The sequence below is a fragment of the Rhinatrema bivittatum genome, chromosome 1 (genome assembly GCF_901001135.1).
Source record: "Rhinatrema bivittatum chromosome 1, aRhiBiv1.1, whole genome shotgun sequence".
Classification (NCBI taxonomy): domain Eukaryota; kingdom Metazoa; phylum Chordata; class Amphibia; order Gymnophiona; family Rhinatrematidae; genus Rhinatrema; species Rhinatrema bivittatum.
Window position 1 is genome coordinate 344,017,551 of NC_042615.1, and position 25,328 is coordinate 344,042,878.

General features: G+C 41.8%; 1 protein-coding gene across 5 annotated transcripts in view; it reads left to right on the forward strand.

The window, feature by feature from the left end:
• MAPK10 (mitogen-activated protein kinase 10) overlaps nucleotides 1-25,328 on the forward strand; it is a 475,339-nt gene that overhangs the window by 338,647 nt on the left and 111,364 nt on the right. For 4 of the 5 annotated variants that reach the window (XM_029599243.1, XM_029599225.1, XM_029599251.1 and 1 more), the window contains exons 6-8: nucleotides 5,703-5,841; nucleotides 6,168-6,333; nucleotides 8,388-8,459. In XM_029599243.1, coding sequence (XP_029455103.1) covers nucleotides 5,703-5,841; nucleotides 6,168-6,333; nucleotides 8,388-8,459 — 377 coding nt within the window. The remainder of the gene's footprint in view (nucleotides 1-5,702; nucleotides 5,842-6,167; nucleotides 6,334-8,387; nucleotides 8,460-25,328) is intronic. The other variant, XM_029599259.1, reaches the window with a different exon arrangement.

Genomic DNA, 25,328 nt, shown 5'->3' on the forward strand with positions numbered 1-25,328 from the left:
GTTCATTAGAGGAAACCGGCCCCCATATGCGTGCATGAATTTTAAAATCTGGCACGCATGTGCACGTGGGAATTGTATTTTATAACGTGCGTGCGCCGGGAACCGTGCGCACATGGATGCAAGCGCAGGCTTTTTAAAATCAACCCCTATGAAAATAGAAGCCAACTCATATATTCTGGGCCAGGACTAAAACAGTTAAGTCTGACCTAAGATACTAAACAGTAATAGAGAATGGGTCAGACTAATCTTAACTGATGTGTTTATTTCACCCCATATCTGAAATCACTTTCAGATCTTTTTGTTTTCAGTGTGATAAATTTAACTTATTTCCCTGAATTACCGTATAGGGAAAGCTATTAAACTATAATAACAACTAGTAAACTACAACTAGTGATTCCATCTCTTTCTCACGCCAAACTCTCTTCCACCAGAAATAGAGCCATCTCCATCATCGGCCCAAAGTTATGGAACTCACTACCTCAGTACCTCGCTGATCAAGAAAACCCTAAATCTTTTAAAAAAGACCTAAAATCCTGGCTTCTAAGCCAATCTCTTACTGACAGCTCAAACTCTTGATCTCATAACTATCAGTCTGCTGATTGGACAATTTATCCTACTTCCTAACTATAGATATCTCTTATTATCTATGAACCCTGTTTTTCAGTATACCTAAAGTTTGGTATATCCTGTTTTTGTTTAGACTAATTTTATATGTCAGTTCTCAGTCTGTTTATTGTAATCTCAAAATTTCAATGTAACAGTTTGTTATAATGTAAACCGGAGTGAAGGCAACTCTGCTATACCTCGGTATATAAAAAACGCTAAATAAAATAAATAAAATAAATAAAATGTATGGGCTTGGTAGACCTTTGGTCTTTCTCTAACCTAAAAACTATGCAGCTATCTAACTGTAAAAGTAGAGAATTAAGTATAAAAAATAAACCACCTTATACTTTAAGACAAGTTTAGAATGGAATAAGCCATGTTTGCTGTATATATCTAACAAAAGAGTAATGGACTTTGTCACATCAGTATTTTGATTATGATCTATTCCATCATAAAAGTGCTAGAATTTGTATTTCATTTGTAGCTTGAGATGGGTTCTTGCAGGCACAGTATACATTTTCCTGTCCCCAGGTCACAGGGAGTGTCAGCAGGATTTGAACCTTTCCTTTTCTGGTTCGGAGCCTGCTGGTCTAACCGCAAGGCTTCTCTTCCACTTAACAATCACAGCCTGTAGGAAAGTCACGCTATATCTATCATTTAGCCTGATTACATGTCCTAATCAATGAACCCAGGTTCCTGGAAGCCGTACTGCTCACAGTCTTTTAGTATTAGATGTTTTCCTGTTTTCTGCGGTACCCTTAGAACTAAAAAGTCAAAGCTCTGTTGGAATATTTTGACTTGTAGTTTTTGTAATCTTTGAAAGTCAAAATTCAGGCATATTAAACACGCCATTCCTCTTTTGGATAACAATAAGAAATAGTGTAACAAAAATGTTTCCTAAGGTACCAACCACATATAAAGGTGAATTTTAAAAGCCCGGCAAGTGCATCAGTTAGGGGATGCGCGAAGAAGTCGGGCTCGCGTGTGCCGACCGTATTTTAAAAAGCACCCAGATATTCGCCTAAATGCCACAGTGCAGTGCGCACATCTTAGAAGTTTCCAAAAGGGGTGGGACGTGGTCCGGTCAGGGCATTTTTTTTTTTTTTTGGTCCTGCCCAAGAGATGCGCATTGTAAGCGCGCGCCCCGGCGTGCGACAAGGTCTCCCTGCTGCGTAACTTTACCTCTGTTAAGAACATAAGAACATAAGAAAATGCCATACTGGGTCAGACCAAGGGTCCATCAAGCCCAGCATCCTGTTTCCAACAGTGGCCAATCCAGGCCATAAGAACCTGGCAAGTACCCAAAAACTAAGTCTATTCCATGTAACCATTGCTAATGGCAGTGGCTATTCTCTAAGTGAACTTAATAGCAGGTAATGGACTTCTCCTCCAAGAACTTATCCAATCTTTTTTTAAACACAGCTATACTAACTGCACGAACCACATTCTCTGGCAACAAATTCCAGAGTTTAATTGTGCGTTGAGTAAAAAAGAACTTTCTCCGATTAGTTTTAAATGTGCCCCATGCTAACTTCATGGAGTGTCCCCTAGTCTTTCTACTATCCGAAAGAGTAAATAACCGATTCACATCTACCCGTTCTAGACCTCTCATGATTTTAAACACCTCTATCATATCCCCCCTCAGTCGTCTCTTCTCCAAGCTGAAAAGTCCTAACCTCTTTAGTCTTTCCTCATAGGGGAGTTGTTCCATTCCCCTTATCATTTTGGTAGCCCTTCTCTGTACCTTCTCCATCGCAATTATATCTTTTTTGAGATGCGTCGACCAGAATTGTACACAGTATTCAAGGTGCGGTCTCACCATGGAGCGATACAGAGGCATTATGACATTTTCCGTTTTATTCATCATTCCTTTTCTAATAATTCCCAACATTCTGTTTGCTTTTTTGACTGCCGCAGCACACTGAACTGATGATTTCAATGTGTTATCCACTATGACACCTAGATCTCTTTCTTCGGTTGTAGCACGTAATCTGGAACCCAACATCGTGTAATTATAGCATGGGTTATTTTTCCCTATATGCATCACCTTGCACTTATCCACATTAAATTTCATCTGCCATTTGGATGCCCAATTTTCCAGTCTCACAAGGTCTTCCTGCAATTTATCACAATCTGCTTGTGATTTAACTACTCTGAACAATTTTGTGTCATCTGCAAATTTGATTATCTCACTCGTCGTATTTCTTTCCAGATCATTTATAAATATATTGAACAGTAAGGGTCCCAATACAGATCCCTGAGGCACTCCACTGTCCACTCCCTTCCACTGAGAAAATTGCCCATTTAATCCTACTCTCTGTTTCCTGTCTTTTAGCCAGTTTGCAATCCATGAAAGGACATCGCCACCTATCCCATGACTTTTTACTTTTCCTAGAAGCCTCTCATGAGGAACTTTGTCAAACGCCTTCTGAAAATCCAAGTATACTATATCTACCGGTTCACCTTTATCCACATGTTTATTAACTCCTTCAAAAAAGTGAAGCAGATTTGTGAGGCAAGACTTGCCCTGGGTAAAGCCATGCTGACTTTGTTCCATTAAACCATGTCTTTCTATATGTTCTGTGATTTTGATGTTTAGAACACTTTCCACTATTTTTCCTGGCACTGAAGTCAGGCTAACCGGTCTGTAGTTTCTCGGATCGCCCCTGGAGCCCTTTTTAAATATTGGGGTTACATTTGCTATCCTCCAGTCTTCAGGTACAATGGATGATTTTAATGATAAGTTACAAATTTTTACTAATAGGTCTGAAATTTCATTTTTTAGTTCCTTCAGAACTCTGGGGTGTATACCATCCGGTCCAGGTGATTTACTACTCTTCAGTTTGTCAATCAGGCCTACCACATCTTCTAGGTTCACCGTGATTTGATTCAGTCCATCTGAATCATTACCCATGAAAACCTTCTCCATTATGGGTACCTCCGCAACATCCTCTTCAGTAAACACCGAAGCAAAGAAATCATTTAATCTTTCCGCGATGGCCTTATCTTCTCTAAGTGCCCCTTTAACCCCTCGATCATCTAACGGTCCAACTGACTCCCTCACAGGCTTTCTGCTTTGGATATATTTAAAAAAGTTTTTACTGTGAGTTTTTGCCTCTACAGCCAACTTCTTTTCAAATTCTCTCTTAGCCTGTCTTATCAATGTCTTACATTTAACTTGCCAATGTTTATGCTTTATCCTATTTTCTTCTGTTGGATCCTTCTTCCAATTTTTGAATGAAGATCTTTTGGCTAAAATAGCTTCTTTCACCTCCCCTTTTAACCATGCCGGTAATCGTTTTGCCTTCTTTCCACCTTTCTTAATGTGTGGAATACATCTGGACTGTGCTTCTAGAATGGTATTTTTTAACAATGACCACGCCTCTTGGACATTTTTTACTTTTGTAGCTGCTCCTTTCAGTTTTTTTCTAACAATTTTTCTCATTTTATCAAAGTTTCCCTTTTGAAAGTTTAGCATGAGAGCCTTGGATTTGCACACTGTTCCTTTTCCAGTCATTAAATCAAATTTGATCATATTATGATCACTATTGCCAAGCGGCCCCACCACCGTTACCTCTCTCACCAAGTCCTGTGCTCCACTGAGAATTAGATCTAAAATTGCTCCCTCTCTCGTCGGTTCCTGAACCAATTGCTCCATAAAGCTATCATTTATTCCATCCAGGAACGTTATCTCTCTAGCGTGACCCGATGATACATTTACCCAGTCTATATTGGGGTAATTGAAGTCTCCCATTATTACTGCACTACCAATTTGGTTAGCTTCCCTAATTTCTCTTAGCATTTCACTGTCCATCTCACCATCTTGACCAGGTGGACGGTAGTATACCCCTATCACTGTAGTCTTCCCTGATACACAAGGGATTTCTACCCATAAAGATTCAATTTTGTATTTAGTCTCATGCAGGATGTTTATCCTGTTGGACTCTATGCCATCCCGGACATAAAGCGCCACACCTCCTCCCGACTGCTCCTCTCTGTCATTGCGATATAATTTGTACCCCGGTATAGCACTGTCCCATTGGTTATCCTCTTTCCACCATGTCTCTGAGATGCCAATTAAGTCTATGTCATCATTTACTGCTATACATTCTAATTCTCCCATCTTACTTCTTAGACTTCTGGCATTAGCATACAAACATTTCAAAGTTTGTTTTTTGTTTGTATTTTTATTCTGCTTTTTAATTGATAGGGATAAGTTAGAATTTTTTAGCTCAGGTGAGTTTTTAGTTACAGGCACTTGGACTACTTTTCTAATTATTGGAACCTCACTGTCGGGATGCCCTAATTCTAATGCATCATTAGTATCCTTTAAAGATACATCTCTCCGAACCATGCGCTGCTGAGCGACTGTCGGCTTTCCCCTTTGTTCTAGTTTAAAAGCTGTTGGGGATGATGTGTAAGTCTTAAAAGGATCGAGCCATTTCTGAGGGGTTTAAAAGGTCTGGGGTAACTGGGGGGAGTGTGGGCTATCAAATCGGGGGGGGGGGGGGGGGGTTGGAGGACTTAGCTATCAACTGGGTGAACCGTGGACGAACTTGTAAACTGGCAATGGCGTGGGGTGCACTCCTTTTAAAATCCCCCGACCTGCGCGGTAGAAGCGGGCTTTGCATGCCCGCTAAAAATTTGGCACATATCTGCACGTGGCCAGGCTGTTTTATAACATGCGTGCATACACGTGCACAAGTCATAAAAGTGCCGCATGTCTGGGCGCGGGCCAACATCTGCACGCCAGTGTGCGCCTGCGCACCGGTTTTAAAATTACCATCCCTATGAACATCAAGAGGTGCCAGCATGCCAGAAAAATGTTAAGTCTTAACGAGAGAACATATTAGGCTTGCACAAACAGCCTGGCCTTCTCAGTCATGCACCCCGGTCAAACTTAGGGGAACGCCCACCAGTGACTGAAGGTTACAAATCAACTGCTGTTTGTTACATTTTCTTGTGTGCAAGTAAAAAATCCCCGACAGTAGATGTTGTTCTGGCAATCCTGCATCAGGGGTGACAAAAATAAACACAAACTTAGCTGGCTTCCTCTGGAGCCGGTGATAACTGTGCGTTGTTTCTTTCTTCTCCAGCTACCTGGTGATGGAGTTAATGGATGCCAACTTGTGCCAGGTTATTCAAATGGAGCTGGACCATGAGCGAATGTCTTACTTGCTGTACCAAATGCTTTGTGGCATCAAGCACCTTCATTCTGCTGGAATCATTCACAGGGTAAGGGGACTCCAGGTTTGAGGATTGTTCATTATTTACTTTTCCTGAAGGAAAGGTTTACAGGCTTATATTTCTCTTGACCTATAACTCTGTGGTCTGATATAATAGGCTCTACGTTTTGGTTTTTTTAACATTTTTACCAAGACATAGCTTTCTACAATGTTCAAATTCTTGTTTCCTCAGGGATTTTCAAGGACATGTTTGAAAAGAACTCAATGACAAAGAATTTGCTAAGACTTGCAGCTTTTTCTGAATATTAATGTCAGTATTTTTTTATGTGCTACATAGTTAGGGCATTTTTTAAACTTAATTTTTTTTTTCTGCAGGATTTAAAACCCAGTAATATTGTGGTAAAGTCGGACTGCACATTGAAGATCTTGGACTTTGGACTGGCCAGGACGGCAGGCACTAGTTTTATGATGACTCCTTATGTAGTGACGCGTTATTACAGAGCACCAGAAGTCATCCTGGGAATGGGATACAAGGAAAACGGTAGGACTGTGACTCCTTAGCAAGTATGAATTTGAACAGCCAGGAGTGTTTTTCATCAAAAGATGTATGGAATAAGGACATTCTTTCTCTTTCTCTCTCTCACACACAATATATATAGTGAAGGGTACTCTAAAGACTTGAACTGAAAAGGTAACTTGGATTTATACCATGCACCATCCAGGTGCACATCTGCTACTGCACTAACAGAAATTGCTGTGGTACACAAGGCAGCTGTAAAATGCGGTATAAATGTGCACTGTTGACACGTGTAGCTGGTAATGTAGTTCAGCAATAACTCTGTAATATGTACCCTCAGCATGAGGTGGCTGAAGCAGCAACAGGAGACCAGTGTGTATCCTATCCTCAGCATTTCCTTATCTGCTAACTTATCTTCTGTATAAAGAAACTAAACTAATCCCACACCAGCAGGGATGCTGTGAGTCAAACTCCCTTGAATAAATGCTATAGAACTTATGAACTTAATTCTGTCAGTACACAATTTACGAGTTCATATTGTAAAATGCTTAGCAACAGTGATTGATAACTGGCTCAAAGTTCCCTTAAAGGCTTCATGTCGGTTGACAGCGCTCATAGTCTCATAGCACTTTCAAGAGGATAATAATTCATCCTTTCCATTTTCAGTCACATGGGGTGCTGTGCAGTATACTAAAAATGTTTCTCATAGACATAAGATGGGAGAAAAGCCGTAGTGCATGTTCTTGTCTGGAGCAATCAGAAATCTGATTATGTATCTGAGGCTATGAGGATTCAGATATTTCATATATGTTTGTTGTATTTCCACCATGAGCATGTTATTTTTCTACTGGGCTTGTTTGCACAAGAGTGTCGGTAGATAAATAGTACATGCAAAAAAGTAAATAGGCCTCACATTGTTTCTCCTGTTAGTACATCAGCCTTCTAGTTAGTGAGGAGGACTGTAAAATCACAGTAAGAAAGGCAGCAAACAAAAAAAAAAAATAAATGTTATTTTTGCCCCTTTATGAGCTGTATTCATGGAAGTCCTAAGAACACCCTTTAAGGTACGAAGTTAAGGTATTATCTGACTTTGATGTACTGAAATCCTGCCTCACATCTGGCACTCACAGAATGGAGTTGTCTAGCAAGCATATATGAGATGTCTGCAAGTCTTTAGGATAGTGATAATCATACACATGTTGTAGTCTAGTCTTCATGATTTATGTATGTTTAAGAAGATCGCTTGATTACATATCTACATAAGTGAGCTGAAGGGAGTTCTTATGACCATGTTGAACGGAAACCGTAAATAATATGTTTCCTGATGGATGCAGTCCAGTAGCAAATTGAGACTTTCTCAGTGGTCAGCAATCATTGCAGCATGCTAGAACCCTTAAAAAACATTATTACCCAACACTGTGGGCCTGATTGAAACTAGTGGGCTGATGCAAATCCAGGAAAAATTTGAATCTGCCAATGTCCCTTCTATCAGGGGACAGGATAGTCCTTGGAGCCTGAATTGGGCTCAGTGATACAGTTTACTTCCTTTTCTAGTAATACATTCTAGAGATAGGACAGAAATGATGATCTGGAAGTGACCTTAAAAGTAGGGTTGTTTGTATCATATGAATAAGATTCCAAGAAATAAATCATAAAGTCATGGATGGAATAGGTGACTATCCCTTATTCCCCCAATTCCCTAAGTTGTTGTTGTCATGATCTGTAATCCTAATTCAATAACATTAACCTGCAGGTGAATACCTGGGTATGGGTGTAATTTCAAATCATTTGACGAATCTCTAAGACACATACATTTTCAAATACCATGTAGGTATTGTATAAATCTATTCTGAAAAGAAAAATTACATAAATGAAACAGTCTACATGTATTTTAGATTTAGTACTTATTATAATGTCTGATGCTCACTATTTTTGTTTTTTTTTATTTTGTTGAAGAGATTTAGCGTATTGCGTTTTTCTGATCGGCTTGCTTTGTTCCATCTTTTCAGAATGAATTGTATAATTAACTTTGCTTTTTCTCACTCTACATTTTTATTTTCCCATCTTTGCCACTCTAGTGGATATATGGTCTGTGGGATGCATTATGGGAGAAATGGTTCGCCACAAAATCCTTTTTCCAGGAAGGGACTGTATCCTTGTGCCATTTGTTACAGCTTCATTGGGGTATTTTTCTTCATATAGTATATATAGATATTACAGGCTTTCTTTAAAAACAATATAGCAGTTGGACAAGGATATGAGTAAAAATGAACTGACCAGCTCATAAATAATAATTGAACAATTTGAACAGAAAACTGACCAGGATTATATCTTCTAGTTCTCTTTTATTTTGTTGCTTAAATTAAGCTGTATGGTATATTACTTTCTGTTTTGCAAATTTACCCATCTTTTGAAGACTTAATGGAGGTAATACATGAAACAAACATGTACAATTCCTAAATCTACCTAATAATTTTGTTTTATTATATTTAGGAGTGAATGTTCAAAGAAGTAACGCGCATAAAATAGCATATATCGTAGCAATTTTCAAAAGCCCATTTACGCGCATGAAGCCCAGTTTTACGAGCATAAATCCTTTTGAAAATTACCTCCATAATGTTTTGAGAATGGAAGTTTCTTTGACATCTATAATTTGGAGTCGCGAGACATCAGCAAGCCATGTAAGCAACTATTTTGTTACAGAATGCGCTGCTTTTAATTGTGTGCCATTTTACATAATTTGATTTTTTTAAGGTTTAGTGATTTGATACCATGCTTTTTCAAAAGCTATTATGACCTCTTTCTTTATAACCATGTTTCTTTAAATGTAAATTTAACTTAACATGATATCTCTGTAATGCCAGATTCCAAAGTTGGCTTTTAAAAGGGCAGTAACTTCTTTGTTTTTATTTTAGTGTTCATCAAGATAGAACTGATCAATATAGTTGAGAAGAACAATTTTCAGAAGCCATTTACCCACTACTTAGCAGGGTAAATACAGATTTTTCCCAGGCAAAATGGCGATCTGAAAATTGCCCAGTCCTTATCTGGCTAAAACTACACGTGGAGATCAATAACGTGCATGCAAAATGTTGGCATACTTGGGGGTTTGGGTAGGCCAGGGGAGATTTTCAAATCTATGCACATTGTTTGAAAGGAAAAATTACCCACAGAAAAAGCAGGTGCAGATCTCTGCAGCTATTTTTTCCTGGGGCAGTTTTCAAGTATGTGCGTACTTTCTTTTTCTAAAGAGATACAAAATTAATGGGTAAAAGTACTCATGGGCTTTACATTTTTGTGAGTAATTTTGTAAATTGCTTCCTTTAGATCTTGGAAAAGCACATGTGCAATGGCAGAGCAGGAAGTCATGCGGATGACTAAAACCCCATAGGGCCCGATATTCAGCTGGTAAATAGCCGGATAAATGACTTATCTGGCTATCTTTTAGCCATTCAATTTGGGGGTGGGAAATGGACGGATCGGGGTGGCGCTACTTAGCCTGATAAGTTATCTGTCTAAGTAGTGATCTTCAGCCTTAGACAGATAACTTATCCACCTAAGTTAGACCTGCTCAATAGCAGGTTTAAACTTAGATGGATAATATTTATCCATTTACATAGCGATTTGTTTGTGGATGTTCAGTAGCATAGCCATGCTCTTGAATAACCCATCTAAGTTAGTCAGATATGTCTATCTGGCTAACTTAGATAAACAGGCAACTTTTGAATATTGATACATAGAGGGGTAGATTTTAAAAGGTGCACGCGGGAGCAGATTTGTTTGCGCAACCTGGCACGAACAAATCTACTCCCAATTTTATAACATGCGTGCGCTGCCACGCGCATGTTGTAAAATACAGGGTCGGCGTGCAGCCATTCTCTGTTCCCTCCTAGGCCACTCTGAAATCAGAGCAGCCTCGGAGGGAACTTTCCTTCCGGACTCGGAGGGAACTTTCCTTCTGGACTCCCTACCTTCCCCTTTATTTCCCTATCTAACTCACCCCCAGCCCTAACCAATTCCCCCCCACCTTTATTTTACAAGTTACGCCTGCCCGAGGCATAGAGGTATAGAGGAATAGAATAGTGCATGGATGGCCAACTCAGACCCTGAAGAGTCACAAACAGACCTCATTTTCAGGCTATCCACAATGAATAATCATGAGAGAGATCTGCATGTACTTTCTCTACTGAATGAGGTGATCAAATTTGTGGATGACGCAAAAGTATTCAGAGTAGTTAAATCTCAAACGGATTGTGATGAATTGCAGGAGGACATTGCGAGACTGGAAGATTGGGCTTCCAAATAGCAGATGAAATTTAACGTGGACAAGTGCAAAGTGATGCATAGAAGGAAAAATAGCCTTTGCTGTAGTTACTCAATGTTAGGTTCTATCTTGGTTGTTACCACCCAGGAAAGAGATCTAGGTGTCATAGTGGATAATACATTGAAATTGTCGGCTCAGTGTGCTGTGTCGATCAAAAAAGCAAACAGAATGTTGGGAAATATTAGGAAGGGAATGGTGACTAAAATGGAAAATGTCATAATGCCTCTGTATCGCTCCATGGTGAATTCTGTATGCAATTCTGAAAAGAAGGATGACCAAAATGATAAGGGGTATGGAACAGCTGCCCTATGAGGAAAGGCTAAAGAAGTTAGGGCTGTTCAGTTTGGAGAAGAGACAACTGAGGGACGATATGATAGAAGTCTACAAAATCATGAAAGGAGTTGAACAAGTTAATGTAAATTGGTTATTTACTCTCTCAGATAATAGAAGGAATAGGGGGTACTCCATGAAGTTAGCAAGTAGCTCATTTAAAACAAACCAAAGAAAATTATTTTTTACTCAGTGCGTAGTTAAGCTCTGGAATTCATTGCCAGAGGATGTGGTTACAGCAGTTAGTGTAACTGGGTTTAAAAAAGGTTTGAACAAGTTCCTAGAGAAAAAATCCATAAACTGCTATTACGGTAATTAATAAGCATTGGTAGTTTGTGATTTATCTAATGTTTGGGAACTTGCCAGGTTGTTGTGACTTGGATTGGCCACTGCTGGAAACAGGATACTGGACTTGATGGACCCTTGGTCTGACCCAGTATGGCATATCTTATGTTCTTATGTTCTCAATGTTCTTATGTAGCTTAGCCACTGTGCCACACAGGCAGAGACATACATACTTATGAGGCAGTGTGGCAGCTAAGTGGGAAATGTATTGATATGGGAGATTATCAGTGGCCTTACAGCTGTGCTGCCAAAGTGAACCACTACTTTCTCCCAGTGCCATTCATCCAAAGCCAAAGAGCCCTAGCTTCTCTTGTGCAATGCAAGCATACAGTGTGGGAGCAGCATACCTATAGTTACTGCTTTCAGTGTGTTGCAATATAGCTGTACTGAATGCATATCACAGCTACTATTGGGGCTGATGCAATGCAGTGCACTCAGCCGAGCGCACTGTACAACCTGCACTCCGCAGGTTAAATAGGCGCTAATCTACCCCTAATGTAATAAGGGGATTAGCGCCTATTTAACCCGCGTCGGACGCGGAGTGAATGCAGTAGCGCTCATCACATGCAAATTACTCAGTCAGTCTGCATGCAAAAAAAAAAAAGTGTGCATCTCAGACGCACATTTTGCGCTCAGCTATTATTTATTTAGGACTTTTCTATACCGACCTTCAAGAGAATATCACATCAGTTTACAATAACTTTAGGAAATAAGAAATTGCATGTTAAGAGAGGGAGCTAAGGAAAGGGAGCTGGAACTGAGGGGAGAAAGGGCTGAAGTAGCAAAGTCAGATGCATGCGAAGTATGGTAACAAAATTGAATGTTAACACTTGTTTACGTTAAAATAACCATTATTTACAGTATATACAGTCTGCAGGGGAGGAGGTGGCTAAGATGTAGCCGAGATTAAATGAAGGCCTGAGAGAAGAGCCAGGTTTTAAGGGGTTTTTTTTTTAAAGGTTTGGGTACAGTGTTCTTGGCATAGGTAGGGGGGCATAGAATTCCAAAGGGTTGGTCCAGCAATGGACAGGGCCCGTTCTTTAGTGGCTATGTGCTGGGTAAGTTTGGAGGGGAGCCCGTTCTTTAGTGGCTATGTGCTGGGTAAGTTTGGAGGGGGGCCCGTTCTTTAGTGGCTATGTGCTGGGTAAGTTTGGAGGGGGGCCCGTTCTTTAGTGGCTATGTGCTGGGTAAGTTTGGAGGGGAGCCCGTTCTTTAGTGGCTATGTGCTGGGTAAGTTTGGAGGGGGGCCCGTTCTTTAGTGGCTATGTGCTGGGTAAGTTTGGAGGGGAGCCCGTTCTTTAGTGGCTATGTGCTGGGTAAGTTTGGAGGGGAGCCCGTTCTTTAGTGGCTATGTGCCGGGTAAGTTTGGAGGGGAGCCCGTTCTTTAGTGGCTATGTGCTGGGTAAGTTTGGAGGGGAGCCCGTTCTTTAGTGGCTATGTGCTGGGTAAGTTTGGAGGGGAGCCCGTTCTTTAGTGGCTATGTGCTGGGTAAGTTTGGAGGGGGGCCCGTTCTTTAGTGGCTATGTGCTGGGTAAGTTTGGAGGGGGGCCCGTTCTTTAGTGGCTATGTGCTGGGTAAGTTTGGAGGGGAGCCCGTTCTTTAGTGGCTATGTGCTGGGTAAGTTTGGAGGGGAGCCCGTTCTTTAGTGGCTATGTGCTGGGTAAGTTTGGAGGGGAGCCCGTTCTTTAGTGGCTATGTGCTGGGTAAGTTTGGAGGGGAGCCCGTTCTTTAGTGGCTATGTGCTGGGTAAGTTTGGAGGGGAGCCCGTTCTTTAGTGGCTATGTGCTGGGTAAGTTTGGAGGGGAGCCCGTTCTTTAGTGGCTATGTGCTGGGTAAGTTTGGAGGGGAGCCCGTTCTTTAGTGGCTATGTGCTGGGTAAGTTTGGAGGGGAGCCCGTTCTTTAGTGGCTATGTGCTGGGTAAGTTTGGAGGGGAGCCCGTTCTTTAGTGGCTATGTGCTGGGTAAGTTTGGAGGGGGGCCCGTTCTTTAGTGGCTATGTGCTGGGTAAGTTTGGAGGGGGGCCCGTTCTTTAGTGGCTATGTGCTGGGTAAGTTTGGAGGGGAGCCCGTTCTTTAGTGGCTATGTGCTGGGTAAGTTTGGAGGGGGGCCCGTTCTTTAGTGGCTATGTGCTGGGTAAGTTTGGAGGGGGGTCCGTTCTTTAGTGGCTATGTGCTGGGTAAGTTTGGAGGGGAGCCCGTTCTTTAGTGGCTATGTGCTGGGTAAGTTTGGAGGGGGGCCCGTTCTTTAGTGGCTATGTGCTGGGTAAGTTTGGAGGGGAGCCCGTTCTTTAGTGGCTATGTGCTGGGTAAGTTTGGAGGGGAGCCCGTTCTTTAGTGGCTATGTGCTGGGTAAGTTTGGAGGGGGGCCCGTTCTTTAGTGGCTATGTGCTGGGTAAGTTTGGAGGGGGGCCCGTTCTTTAGTGGCTATGTGCTGGGTAAGTTTGGAGGGGGGCCCGTTCTTTAGTGGCTATGTGCTGGGTAAGTTTGGAGGGGAGCCCGTTCTTTAGTGGCTATGTGCCGGGTAAGTTTGGAGGGGGGCCCGTTCTTTAGTGGCTATGTGCCGGGTAAGTTTGGAGGGGAGCCCGTTCTTTAGTGGCTATGTGCTGGGTAAGTTTGGAGGGGAGGAGTGTAGAGGGTTCCTTTGTAAGCCGTTCTCTTGGGTCTGTTAGATGAGAGGATAGTGTAGGGAGTTCTCCAGCTACTGGATGTTTTGGTTATGAAGGGTTTTGTGGATGATGGTGAGACTCTTGTGGAGGATTCTAAAGTGTATTGGAAGCCAGTGGAGGTATTGCAAAAAGTGTAATTATTCTCCTCTGAGGTGTAGTTTTGGGTTAATGTGCCTGTGAGACAGTTTGCACGCATACTCCTTCATTGAGCAAATAGACAATGCGCTTTTTTGCATGGTTTTGCATCTCATTATCCCATTAGCATACATATCACCTTAAACCTATTGCAAGCTGATGTATTCACATTAAAAGTGCTGCTCACCACACTAGCAGTGCATTTAATGAGCATTAACACTTATTAAAGCATTAGCACACTTTAGTACACTGGCCCTCTGCAGACAGGGGAATACCTCTGCAGTACCTGAATATATTCTGCTTTAAAGTGCCTGAAAAAGCACAATATATATCAAATACAAATTGTCTTTACAGAGAAGAGAGCTGCTCTGTACACCAAGAATCCTGAAACAGGAATTTTGTGGCACTAACCACAAATAAGCTCATCCTTGAATCTGAGACACTGGTGGCACTGTGCAGCAAACTGCACATTCAGGGTGCACAATGCTGTCCATTTATAGTGTTTAATTAACTGGTTCTATATAACAGGCCCTGGTTAAACAATTTGGAAAGCTCTTATCAATGGGCTTCAGTCTCCTCCCAGTTACATCACAGACATGGTTCTTCCAGAACAGGATTTTATCTGATAGAGAGTGGCAAAAGTATGAGATTTAGGGAGACTTTTAATTAAGGCTACCTGCAAACATCAGTCACAATAAGTCCTAGACTCATAGAAGTGGTAATCAGATCTGGCAGAGCACTCATGGGAAGTAACAAATTACAAGAATGAAAAAGAACTTCATTGGTTGCCTCATATATCCCTGATTTGGATTATTTAACACTTAAAGCATTTTTCTTTTATTCTGCCCAAAGCAGCATCACTTGGCCTCAGTTCCCCAAGACTCCTTAGTTGCCACAGAGATCTTTGTGGCATGCTAGTCAGCCTCAGCAATTGCAGGGCAAAAGGAAGGAAGCATTTCCATCTTGAGATCGCAGCAGGGTGGGAATGCCAACAAAAGAAGTCTTTAGAAGGTGATGTGTAGAGTTACATTGGATGAAGGGACCTGTGTGGCTTCAAAACTCGTGTGGCACAACATCTTTGGGTTCTTAAATTGGACCAATAAAAGATAGTACAACCAATTAATGGGGAGCCCGATATTGAAATGCTACTTAGCTGGATAAATCAGACTTATCCAGCTAAGTGGTGGCTGCTGAATATACAGCAATGTTCAGTGGCCGCCTCTTAGCCAAGGGGTATGGGAGTGGAGGGACTGAAAAATAGAGAGGTGAAGCTGCTGGGTGTAGTGTGCAGAGGGAAAGCGAGGATTGGGAGAATACTGATGCTGGGCAGTGGGAAGAGAGGGTTTTGGGGTGGGGCAAAAGAGGGAGTAGTGGAGTGATTATGTAGGGAGTAGGAGTTGTTATGTTGTGGCTGCAAATCCCATTTTTGTGGACGGCAGAGCAGAAGGTGTTGTGTTGGGGCCTCCCCTTCTCCACACAACAAAAAACTATAGTTAAAAATTTGGCTATAAAGTAAGGAAAGTAATGTCTCTCATCATTTATTTCAAAACACTGGCGAGCATATTTAAGTAGAAACATTTTTTATGTTTGTAGGATTGCCACAACATCAGCATACTATATGTATGCTGAATATTAACTGGGTCCACTTTTATATATTTTTTTGACATTTTTCAGAGAATACAAATAAAATGTATCTTTCAGTTTAGAGCTCATATGGAACCAGCCCTGACTCGAGGCATGGAAAGTGAGCAAGATACCCAATGCAACGAACAATTACAAAAAATAGCATTACTTAGGTTAGTATATAAAAAATAGAAGCATTCCCGACATGGATCCATGTTTCGAAAAATGTCTGCTTCAGGGGATTTAAGTCCTTTAAAGTGCTCACTTGTCTTAAGTCCTCAAATTGCTCAGTGTATCAGCAGTCTCTGTAAAACATGGAGGAAACCAGTGAGCATAAAAAGGAAACAGGACATGAAGTCAGTTCATGCCGCCATGGGCTAGATTAAAGAATACCAATTTATGATCTCGTTGAGACCCTGTGAGGCTACAGAACCCAAAAGAAAAATCCAGAACTGTTCTTTTTTTTATTAAGTAACACTTGTAAATCTCCCCCACGATGAGGAAGTTGTAATTGCTACAAAACAATCCATTTTAAGTCATGAAACTGATATGAACATTGAATATAGTGAGAAACCAAGGGAGCTAAGGTTTTAGAAGTAGTAATGTAGCTCCTTTGTTCAATAAGTCTAACCTTAATGCTCCGTTTTGTATGACCCACATAAATGAGATTGCAAGGGCACTGTATAAGGTAAACTACTATTTGTGACAAACAGTTGGTATTTGAATGAAGTTTAATCTTACGATGTGACTTAGGCCTGGATTTTCTAAAATCACTGGCCTTAGTGAATCGCGCGGTACCGGGGAGCAGGGGGCGGGCCTGCGAAAGCCGGCAGCGATCACACCACCGCGGTGCAATCAATGCCGGCTTTCGCAAACCAATAGCGCCACCGTGAAAGGTGGTGCTATTGGGCGCCTTACCGACGGCGATAAGGGTCCTTAACTTTTCGCTGTCAGCGCTGTCTTAGCCGCGTCCGCCCCGGTGCCACCCCGACTCCTCCCCTTCCAGTGACAACTCCGTCCTGATCTAGCTATCGTGTGTGAAAGCTATAGAAAATGACCCCCTTAGTGTGTTCCCATACAGTGCCAGAAAAAGAAAGAGAGCACATATTGCAAGAGCCACAGGGAGAATGCCCTTGGTGCGATAACATGGGTTGAACACAGCTTGAAACGTTAAAATCTGAATGCAACACCATGCCCTGATGTTGCAGCCTTGAGAACATGATATTTTCAGAAAATTTGTAAAAATTGAATGTAATAAAAGAACTGCCAGTGCGATCACAAAATATTCACTACATCTTTGGCACAGTCTGTGAAGCGTAACACACAAGTTAGTTGAGAATCAAGGTTTTTAGCTTTATAAGATAATAAAAGAGAATGGTTGGCAAATAGGGCACTTTTATACACCTTAATGAGACCTAGGATAACCATGTTGTAAGAACTGTTGGAACATGTCTTCAGACTGTAATTTAAATTCCCTGGTTGAGGAGCAGGTCTGTTTTAATCAGAGGAACTGACTAACTGGTAGGCTATCCTTTAGTCTCTTTGGATGATAGCTTGAATAAGATAACTGAATATGATCTGTACTCTTCCTAAATAAAGTAGTTGTGATTCTGCCATTGTCCTTAATGATAGTAATATCCAAAAATGAAATCTTTGAACAATGATAATTCATGGAACATTTAACACTTCCAACTGTGCTGCATTAGATGTCCTTAATGATAGTAATATCCAAAAATGAAATCTTTGAACAAAGATAATTCATGGAAAATGCAATACTTCCAACTGTGCTGCATTAGATGTTCAATGAAAAAAATATCATCTGTGTATTGCCGCCATAACAGAATAGATTGAAACCATGCCAAATCATATAAAAACTTCTCCTCAAAATGTGTCACATACCAATTAGCAATATCAGGGGCTACAGTGGCCCCTATCGCTACACCTTGAATTTGAAGGTATAAGGTGAGGCAAACAAAAATTAATTGTTATTTAATACCAATTCGGCCATATGTTCCAAAAAGCAGGTAGGGACACGATGAGGTCTGGGACGGGAATCCAAAATGTCAGTAATCAAAGCCAATGCCTCTGTTTATGGAATATTAGTATAAAGGGCCTTGATGTCCAGAGTAACTAGCAGTCAATCTTCAGGCTACATAGAAATGTCTTCTAAGAGCGAAAATATGTGAGATGTATCTTGGAGGAACAATCTTGCCTGAACCATTAAAAAATGGTCCAAAAGAAATGGAAAGAGGTTCTAAAACTGAACCCCATCCAGACACTATCGGGCGACCTGGTGGTTGTTCTAAATTCTTATGAATTTTAGGGACTGTATAAAATACAGGGGCAATGGGTTTAGCTACCTTCAAGGCATGAGATTCCCTTAATGTGAGAATACCAATTTGAGCGCCATGTTCAACTAACTGAACTATTCATGTCTGTAATGTAACAGTTGGATCTTTACTGAGTGATTTGTAATAAATAGAATCATTCAATTGGTGCTCAATTTCACTTAAATATTCAGCTTGACTTTGCAACATTATAGCACCCCCTTTGTCAGCAGGCTTTATGACAATGTCTGAATTGGAAGATAAGGCAGCTAGCATCTGATGCTGAGAAACTGACCAGTCTCTTGCCATCCCCTTTCTATATTTGCTTGTAGATTGTTCCAGAGATTCTAAATCTCAAAGTACTAATTCATATATTTGACAATATGCAGGTTGACAGGACCTGGTGGAATTCAGTGTGACTTAGGAGATAAAACTGATGTATCTAAGGGACTTTCCATTTGGTGATCAGAATATAGCCGGATCTGTAAAGATCTAAAAAATCTATACACATCCATACGACACTGAAAACGATTATCATGGCTAGCCAGTACAAATGAAAGGCCTTTGTGCAGAGCATTCATTGTATCTATAGATAAAGAAATATCTGTTAGAATAATTACCGTTGTTGATGACTGTGCTGGGTCCACATAGTAGGACCTCCCCAATCCGGAAAACAGGGAAAATTATATCCTCTCCCTGGCTGTCTGGGAAGGGAGTTGTGTCCCCCTCCCCCCCCCCCCCCTTCCCCAGTTGTGGGCTAAAAAATGTTGACTACTTGGGAGTTGTTTGTCTTCATCACTGCTACTATGAGAATCTTCTGATTTACTTCGAAAGTAACTCATGGGCGTTGATGGGTGTCCCTCTTATGTCTTCAAAAATAGACTTGATTAATCTTATAGTCTTGCTCATCTCTACAAAACTTTAGTATTTTAAATTTCTTCAATTGGTTCTTGAACTGAGCTAAAGGACCAGTAGCATCAAGTCTAAAGTACACTTATTTAGGATTGCAATCCATTTGGAAATAAAATCCTGGTCTTCTTGAAATACCAGAGGTTCCTTTTGCATAGGCAAACCTCATGGAATAATTTGCTGTTTAATGTACTAAATCATGGTAGCTTGATGCATTTCTGCATATACCAACTTCTTAGAAGCCACAGTCAAATCTGCCCAGGAGGTAGACAATTCTATAGACTCAGCAAAGTCAAATCATGACGTTTGTTTCACTACTGCCACTATGTGTGAATGCTTTAAGGCCTGGATTTATCAAAATGCACTAAATATCATGTGTGATAGAAAAAAGGGGTGTGTTTTATGGTAATAGTGCACTTTGTGATAAATAGGCTATCTTAGCACTTCACATAAGTATTACTGCAGAGTGTGATACCTTTTTCACACTTTGTAGTAAGTACCACAATTGTTGCAATTCCTACCAACAACCACTGGGAGAGAGAGAGAGAGAGAGACTCTAGTTATAGGGCCCTTATAGTACATTGAGGTGAGGTTTAGGTAGTAGTGTATGGGTTAGGGGCCCTTTTGACATGCAGAATGAGACATATGAACACAACGGTACACTCTGGAGAAGATTTGATGTCCCCAAAGATGAGATTTGTACATTGTTCTGTCAACCTAGCTTGATGTTACCCAGGTAGAGAGTCCATCAACATAGGTTGAGAGAACATTGTACAAATCTCATCTTTGGGTGAGTTTCCTCACTCCAAAGGGCATCATATTTTCACCAGAGTGTACTGTTCTGTTCGTATGTCTCACTCTGAATGTCAAAGTGGCCCCTAACCCCTACACTACTACCTAAACCTCACCGCGAGGTAGTAGGTGGGCCTCATATAGAGGTATAAATACCTACGTACTATAAGGGTGTTATAGCTAGGCTACCTCTCTTGTACTCTCTCCACCCCTCAGCAGCTTAAAATAGTAAAAATGCTATTTGCAAAAACATTGCAAAGTGCAATAAAGCCATATCACACAGCTTAACACAAATGAAAAAGGTGTAGTTAATTCCTGAGTTAAAACTGTGTGATATGGCTTTGCAAATTGCAAGCCAGCACACTTGACCAGAAATCTCACCCCAATCTCCTCCCCTTTCCTAATTTGCATCGCACCATGTGTTATGGTGGTTTTCACATGTGATAAGTCATTTTCACATGCGTTAAAGGCGTTTTTCGTATGTGGAAATGCCTTAACGCATGCGAAAATGCCATAAAACACTTTGATAAATGACCCCCTAAAAGACTTAAATCCCTCTTAAGCAAACACTTTTCCAAAAATGGATCCATGTTGGAGTTGCTTCTATTCTTGATATACAAAGCTAAGTAATGATATTGTTTATTGCATTGGGTATCTTACTCGCTTTCCTTGCCCCGAGTCAGGGCTGTTTCCACAAGAGTGCTAAATTTACGTGATAAATTTTATTTGCATACTCTAAAAACGTAAAAAAGAATATAAAAGTGGAACCAGTTAATATTCAGCATACATACGGTATATTAGCTGATGTAGCAGTGGTCCTATGAACATAAAAAACTTTTCTACATAAATTTACTTGCTAGAATTTTGAAATAAATGACCAGGGACATTGCTTTCCTTACTTTGTTGTTTATCTTTTGACCCAGAAGTTAAATTATTTAAGTGCTATTTTTTTTGTGATTTAAAAATTTGGCTAGCATGCAAAGCACGACATTGGGTTCATCCCTCCCACTGGGGACACTTCTCCAAATTTTCTGAAGTTCAGGGATTCTTGCTACTTAAAGAATTGAGAAACATTATAATAAATGATCATTAACTTCAGTTACATTTTTTTTACCATCTTCAAGATAGTGACAAAGGGCCTAGATAGTAGAGATGTGAATCGTGTCCTCGATCGTCTTAACGATCGATTTCGGCTGGGAGGGGGAGGGAATCGTATTGTTGCCGTTTGGGTGTGTAAACTATCGTGAAAAATCGTTAAAATCGTGAGCCGGCACACTAAACCCCCCTAAAACCCACCCCGACCCTTTAAATTAAATCCCCCACCCTCCCGAACCCCCCCCCCCCAATGCTTTAAATTACCTGGGGATCCGGCGGTGGTCCAGAACGGCGGCGGTCCGGAACGGCCCCCTCAATAGAATCGTGTTGTCTTCAGCCGGCGCCATTTTTCAAAATGGCCGCCGCAAAATGGCGGCCATAGACAAAAATGATTCGACGGAGGAGGTCGTTCCGGACCCCCGCTGGACTTTTGGCAAGTCTTGTGGGTGTCAGGAGGCCCCCCCAAGCTGGCTAAAAGTTTCCTGGGAGTCCAGCGGGGTTCCGGGAGAGATTTCTCGCCGCAAATCGTTTTCGTACGGAAAATGGCGCCGGCAGGAGATCGAGTGCAGGAGGTCGTTCAGCGGCGGTCCGGAACCCCCGCTGAATGACCTCCTGCAGTCGATCTCCTGCCGGCGCCATTTTCCGTACGAAAACGATTTGCGGCGAGAAATCGCTCCCGGAACCCCGCTGGACTCCCAGGAAACTTTTGGCCAGCTTGGGGGGGCCTCCTGACCCCCACAAGACTTGCCAAAAGTCCAGCGGGGGTCCGGAACGACCTCCTCCGTCGAATCATTTTTGTCTGTGGCCGCCGCCATTTTGCGGTGGCCATTTTGAAAAATGGCGCCGGCTGAAGACAACACGATTCTATTGAGGGGGCCGTTCCGGACCGCCGCCGTTCTGGACCACCGCCGGATCCCCAGGTAATTTAAAGCATTGGGGGGGGGGGGTTCGGGAGGGTGGGGGGATTTAATTTAAAGGGTCGGGGGTGGGTTTTAGGGGGTTTTAGTGTGCCAGTTTTCCTGCCCTCCCCCTTCCCCCGATTTACGATTTTTTAACGATAAATCGGGGGAATTGGTATTGTATCGTGGCCCTAACGATTTTTTGATGATTTAAAATATATCGGACGATATTTTAAATCGTCAAAAAACGATTCACATCCCTACTAGATAGACTGTTTTTAAATTGGATCAGTAAGGGCTGCATAGTCTGTGTTACCAGGCTGGAATCTTTTACTCTTTGAAGAATTATTATAATTTTTTTAAATATTTTTCTATATATTTACTCTATATTTGACTCTTTTTGCATATTGACCATCTTCAAGATAGTGACAAAGGGCCTAGATAGACTGTTTTTAAATTGGATCAGTAAGGGCTGCATAGTCTGTGTTACCAGGCTGGAATCTTTTACTCTTTGAAGAATTATTATAATTTTTTAAATATATTTTTCTATATATTTACTCTATATTTGACTCTTTTTGCATATTGTAATCATTTGAAGATGAATTTTCAAAACATTATGAGGTAGATTTTCAAAGAAGCATGTATGCGTCCATGTGCACGCGGTTCCCAGGGCTCACACATGCACATGGCGATTTTATAACATGCGCTGTAAGGAGCAGAAGTAAGTTGTGCGAGCCGGTCAGGTACCAGCGTGTGCTTCCCTGGGATAGCGCAAAATGACGCTATCCTGGCCAGCTGCCGGCCTGCCCCTTTTCTAAACCTTGGCTCTTCTGCGCTTATTGACAGATATATGCATGGCCAGGCCGTTTAGAAAATGCACTCAGCACATGCGCTCAGCCCGGCCATGTGTGTTTCTGCCGGAATTTGCACGCACTGGGTTTTTTAAATTAGCCCGTATGTGCATAAAAACTAACACATACACATATATGATAGCCTCTACTCACATTTTCCATATTTTATGAGTCCAAAATATGCACGTATGTTCACTTTTATATGCACATTTACACATGTGAAAAAGGGTAGACTAAGGGCATTCACGGATGAGGCCAACCATTACACGTGTAAGTTGCAGTTTTAAAAGTTACTTACATAGGAGAGAGCAATTTGGGGAGAAGTGGTGAGCCCTGCTCCATCAGCTGGGCTGTCTTGGTGGTGTGTGCAGTGCTCCTCCCCCAAAGTCACTTCTGCGTACCAACTTCAACAATAAAAGTAGCGTTCTGGTGGTACACTACTACATGCCAAAGGGCCGTGCCTCTGGGAGCAGTTTGGCTGATTGAATGTCACTCGAGATTTGTTGGACCCTCTGAATTAATGGGTAAGAAGAGGAAGGGATCAAACTGCTTTCCCCCAAATTGTATCTGCTACCTTTTCACAACCCATCTTGGAGGACTTCAACCTTGTTCAACAACAAGGTACCGGGGAAAGGAGCCTTTGAGCTAGGCAATTTTTTTACTGTGCAAGCAGAGACTTCGGTCTCCTTGACTCCCAAGTCTAAGATTTTTACACCTGCTGGAGCTGAGGCTAGTTTAAGACCAGGGTCTGGGACCTCTTTGGATGTTGATCCTGCAAGTCCCTCAGCCCCCAGTGGGGAGGTCTTAACAAATGAAAATCTGATAGTAAATAATAGTAAATAAGCCAAGTGCATCTGTGCTTTTGAGTCAGGGTCGCAGACGGCTGTGACCGCTCTTGCTCATCTCTTTTAACACAGCATTGACTCCGTTGGGAAGACTTGTGGTCTCCGCCAGCTATTGCCGGCCTGCCTACCACTCCCAGCCTCTCTGGACGGCACGGATGTTGACAATCGCCATCTTGCCCTTGGAATCTCCTAGGTGTGCTCACACGTCATGGCGGGAACCTTGGGGGCATCCCCTCCGGATGACGTCATTCCACCAGGATACTTAAGCCGGCTGACCCTGCCTACTGACGACTTGGCAACAAGTTCCCTCATTGCTGAATCCACTTCTCTCACTATTGACTTCCCGTTCCTGTTGCTGACTCTTTGGCGTAAGACGCTCTGGGTACCCACTCCTCGAGGGCCCTTTCCTCGTCTCTGGCTATCCACTCCTCGGAGGGCCTAATGCCTTGGACTGCTATCTACCCTGTTCCCCGGGGTTTCTCTTGGAACCTGCATCCTGTGGACCTTTACTGTAACCATCTCTAGTGAAGAACTTTCATTGGTATGCCCCGTACTGTGGACCACTACCGTATCATCTCTAGTGTGGAACCCTCATTGGTGTACCCTGCACTGCGGGCCACTACCATGTCATCGCTAGTGAGGAACCCTCATCAGTGTATCCCGCACTGCTGGCCACTACCGTGTCACCTCTACTAAGGAACCCTCACTGGAGTATCCTGTTCCATGGACCACCTCAGTATCATCTCTACCAAGGAACCTCATCGGTGTATCCTGCTCTGCAGACCATTGCCATCTCTTCACTACAGAGGTATTCCCTCCGGCTATACCCCACTGCACAGACTCTGAGACTTTCTCCTGCACTCCCTGCTCCTTGGGTAGTGTCTCTCTATCTCTCAATAAAGACTCTATAACTGTGTCTGTCACTGAGACCTCACCTCCCGATGGTGAGGCTCACAGGGCTCCTCCCTCTGGGCAGTTCCAACTCTCACCTCAGCCCAGGGGCCCACATATCTACAAATCCTAACAAGATTTTGGTCAGCTATTACAGGACTAGAGAAGAATTTGACTTCTAAGATGGATATAATGTTGATCTCAGTTTACATATTGATGAATACAACTAATGAGCCTTCTTAATATATTTAGGACAGTGATAGGAAACTAGATCAAGTGGAAAAGTCAACTAAGAGTTTGTATGAGTCTAGTTTGGCTCTGATTAAACATAATCAGGAGATCCATCGCAAGTTTGAACAGTTAGATAATTACTCTAGAAGATTAAATCTTTGCTTTCTTACTTTCCCTAAAAGCCCCTTAATATCACCTCTTGAGATGCTAAAAAAAACTCCATATTGAATTATTCAAAGTGTCAAAAAAGTCTGTTCCTCTGGTGGCTAAGGCATTTTATTTGCCAATGCGAGGAGTTGGGCAGTCTATTTCAAATCTGGAAAACCTGAGGCATGATATTTAGACCTCACTGGTATTTTATAACAGAAATCAGAGGACTCTAAGGAGAGGGCCACATTATTAGTTAGTTTTGCCATGGAACCAGACAGGCAATGGAGACTCAAGTTATTCTTTCGATTAAAAGATGAGATGTTTCTGGGGCAAAGAACTGCAATTTTTTCTGAAGTTGCTAAGGAAACGCAACAAAGAGAAAGTTGTTCCTTCAGTTTAGACAGAGTCCTAGCTCTGAGAGCCATTTTTCTCTTACAATTTCTCTGTAAATGTTCTATTAAATTTAAAGGAGTCAATTATGTTTTCTTCGTGCCTGCACAACTAGAGGGCTCCTAGCAAAATAGAATCCCTCTTAGGGAAGCTGTACCACAAAATAATAATCCTAACTTAATAATATTGTAAATTTCTCCATTTACCTATTGTTTTT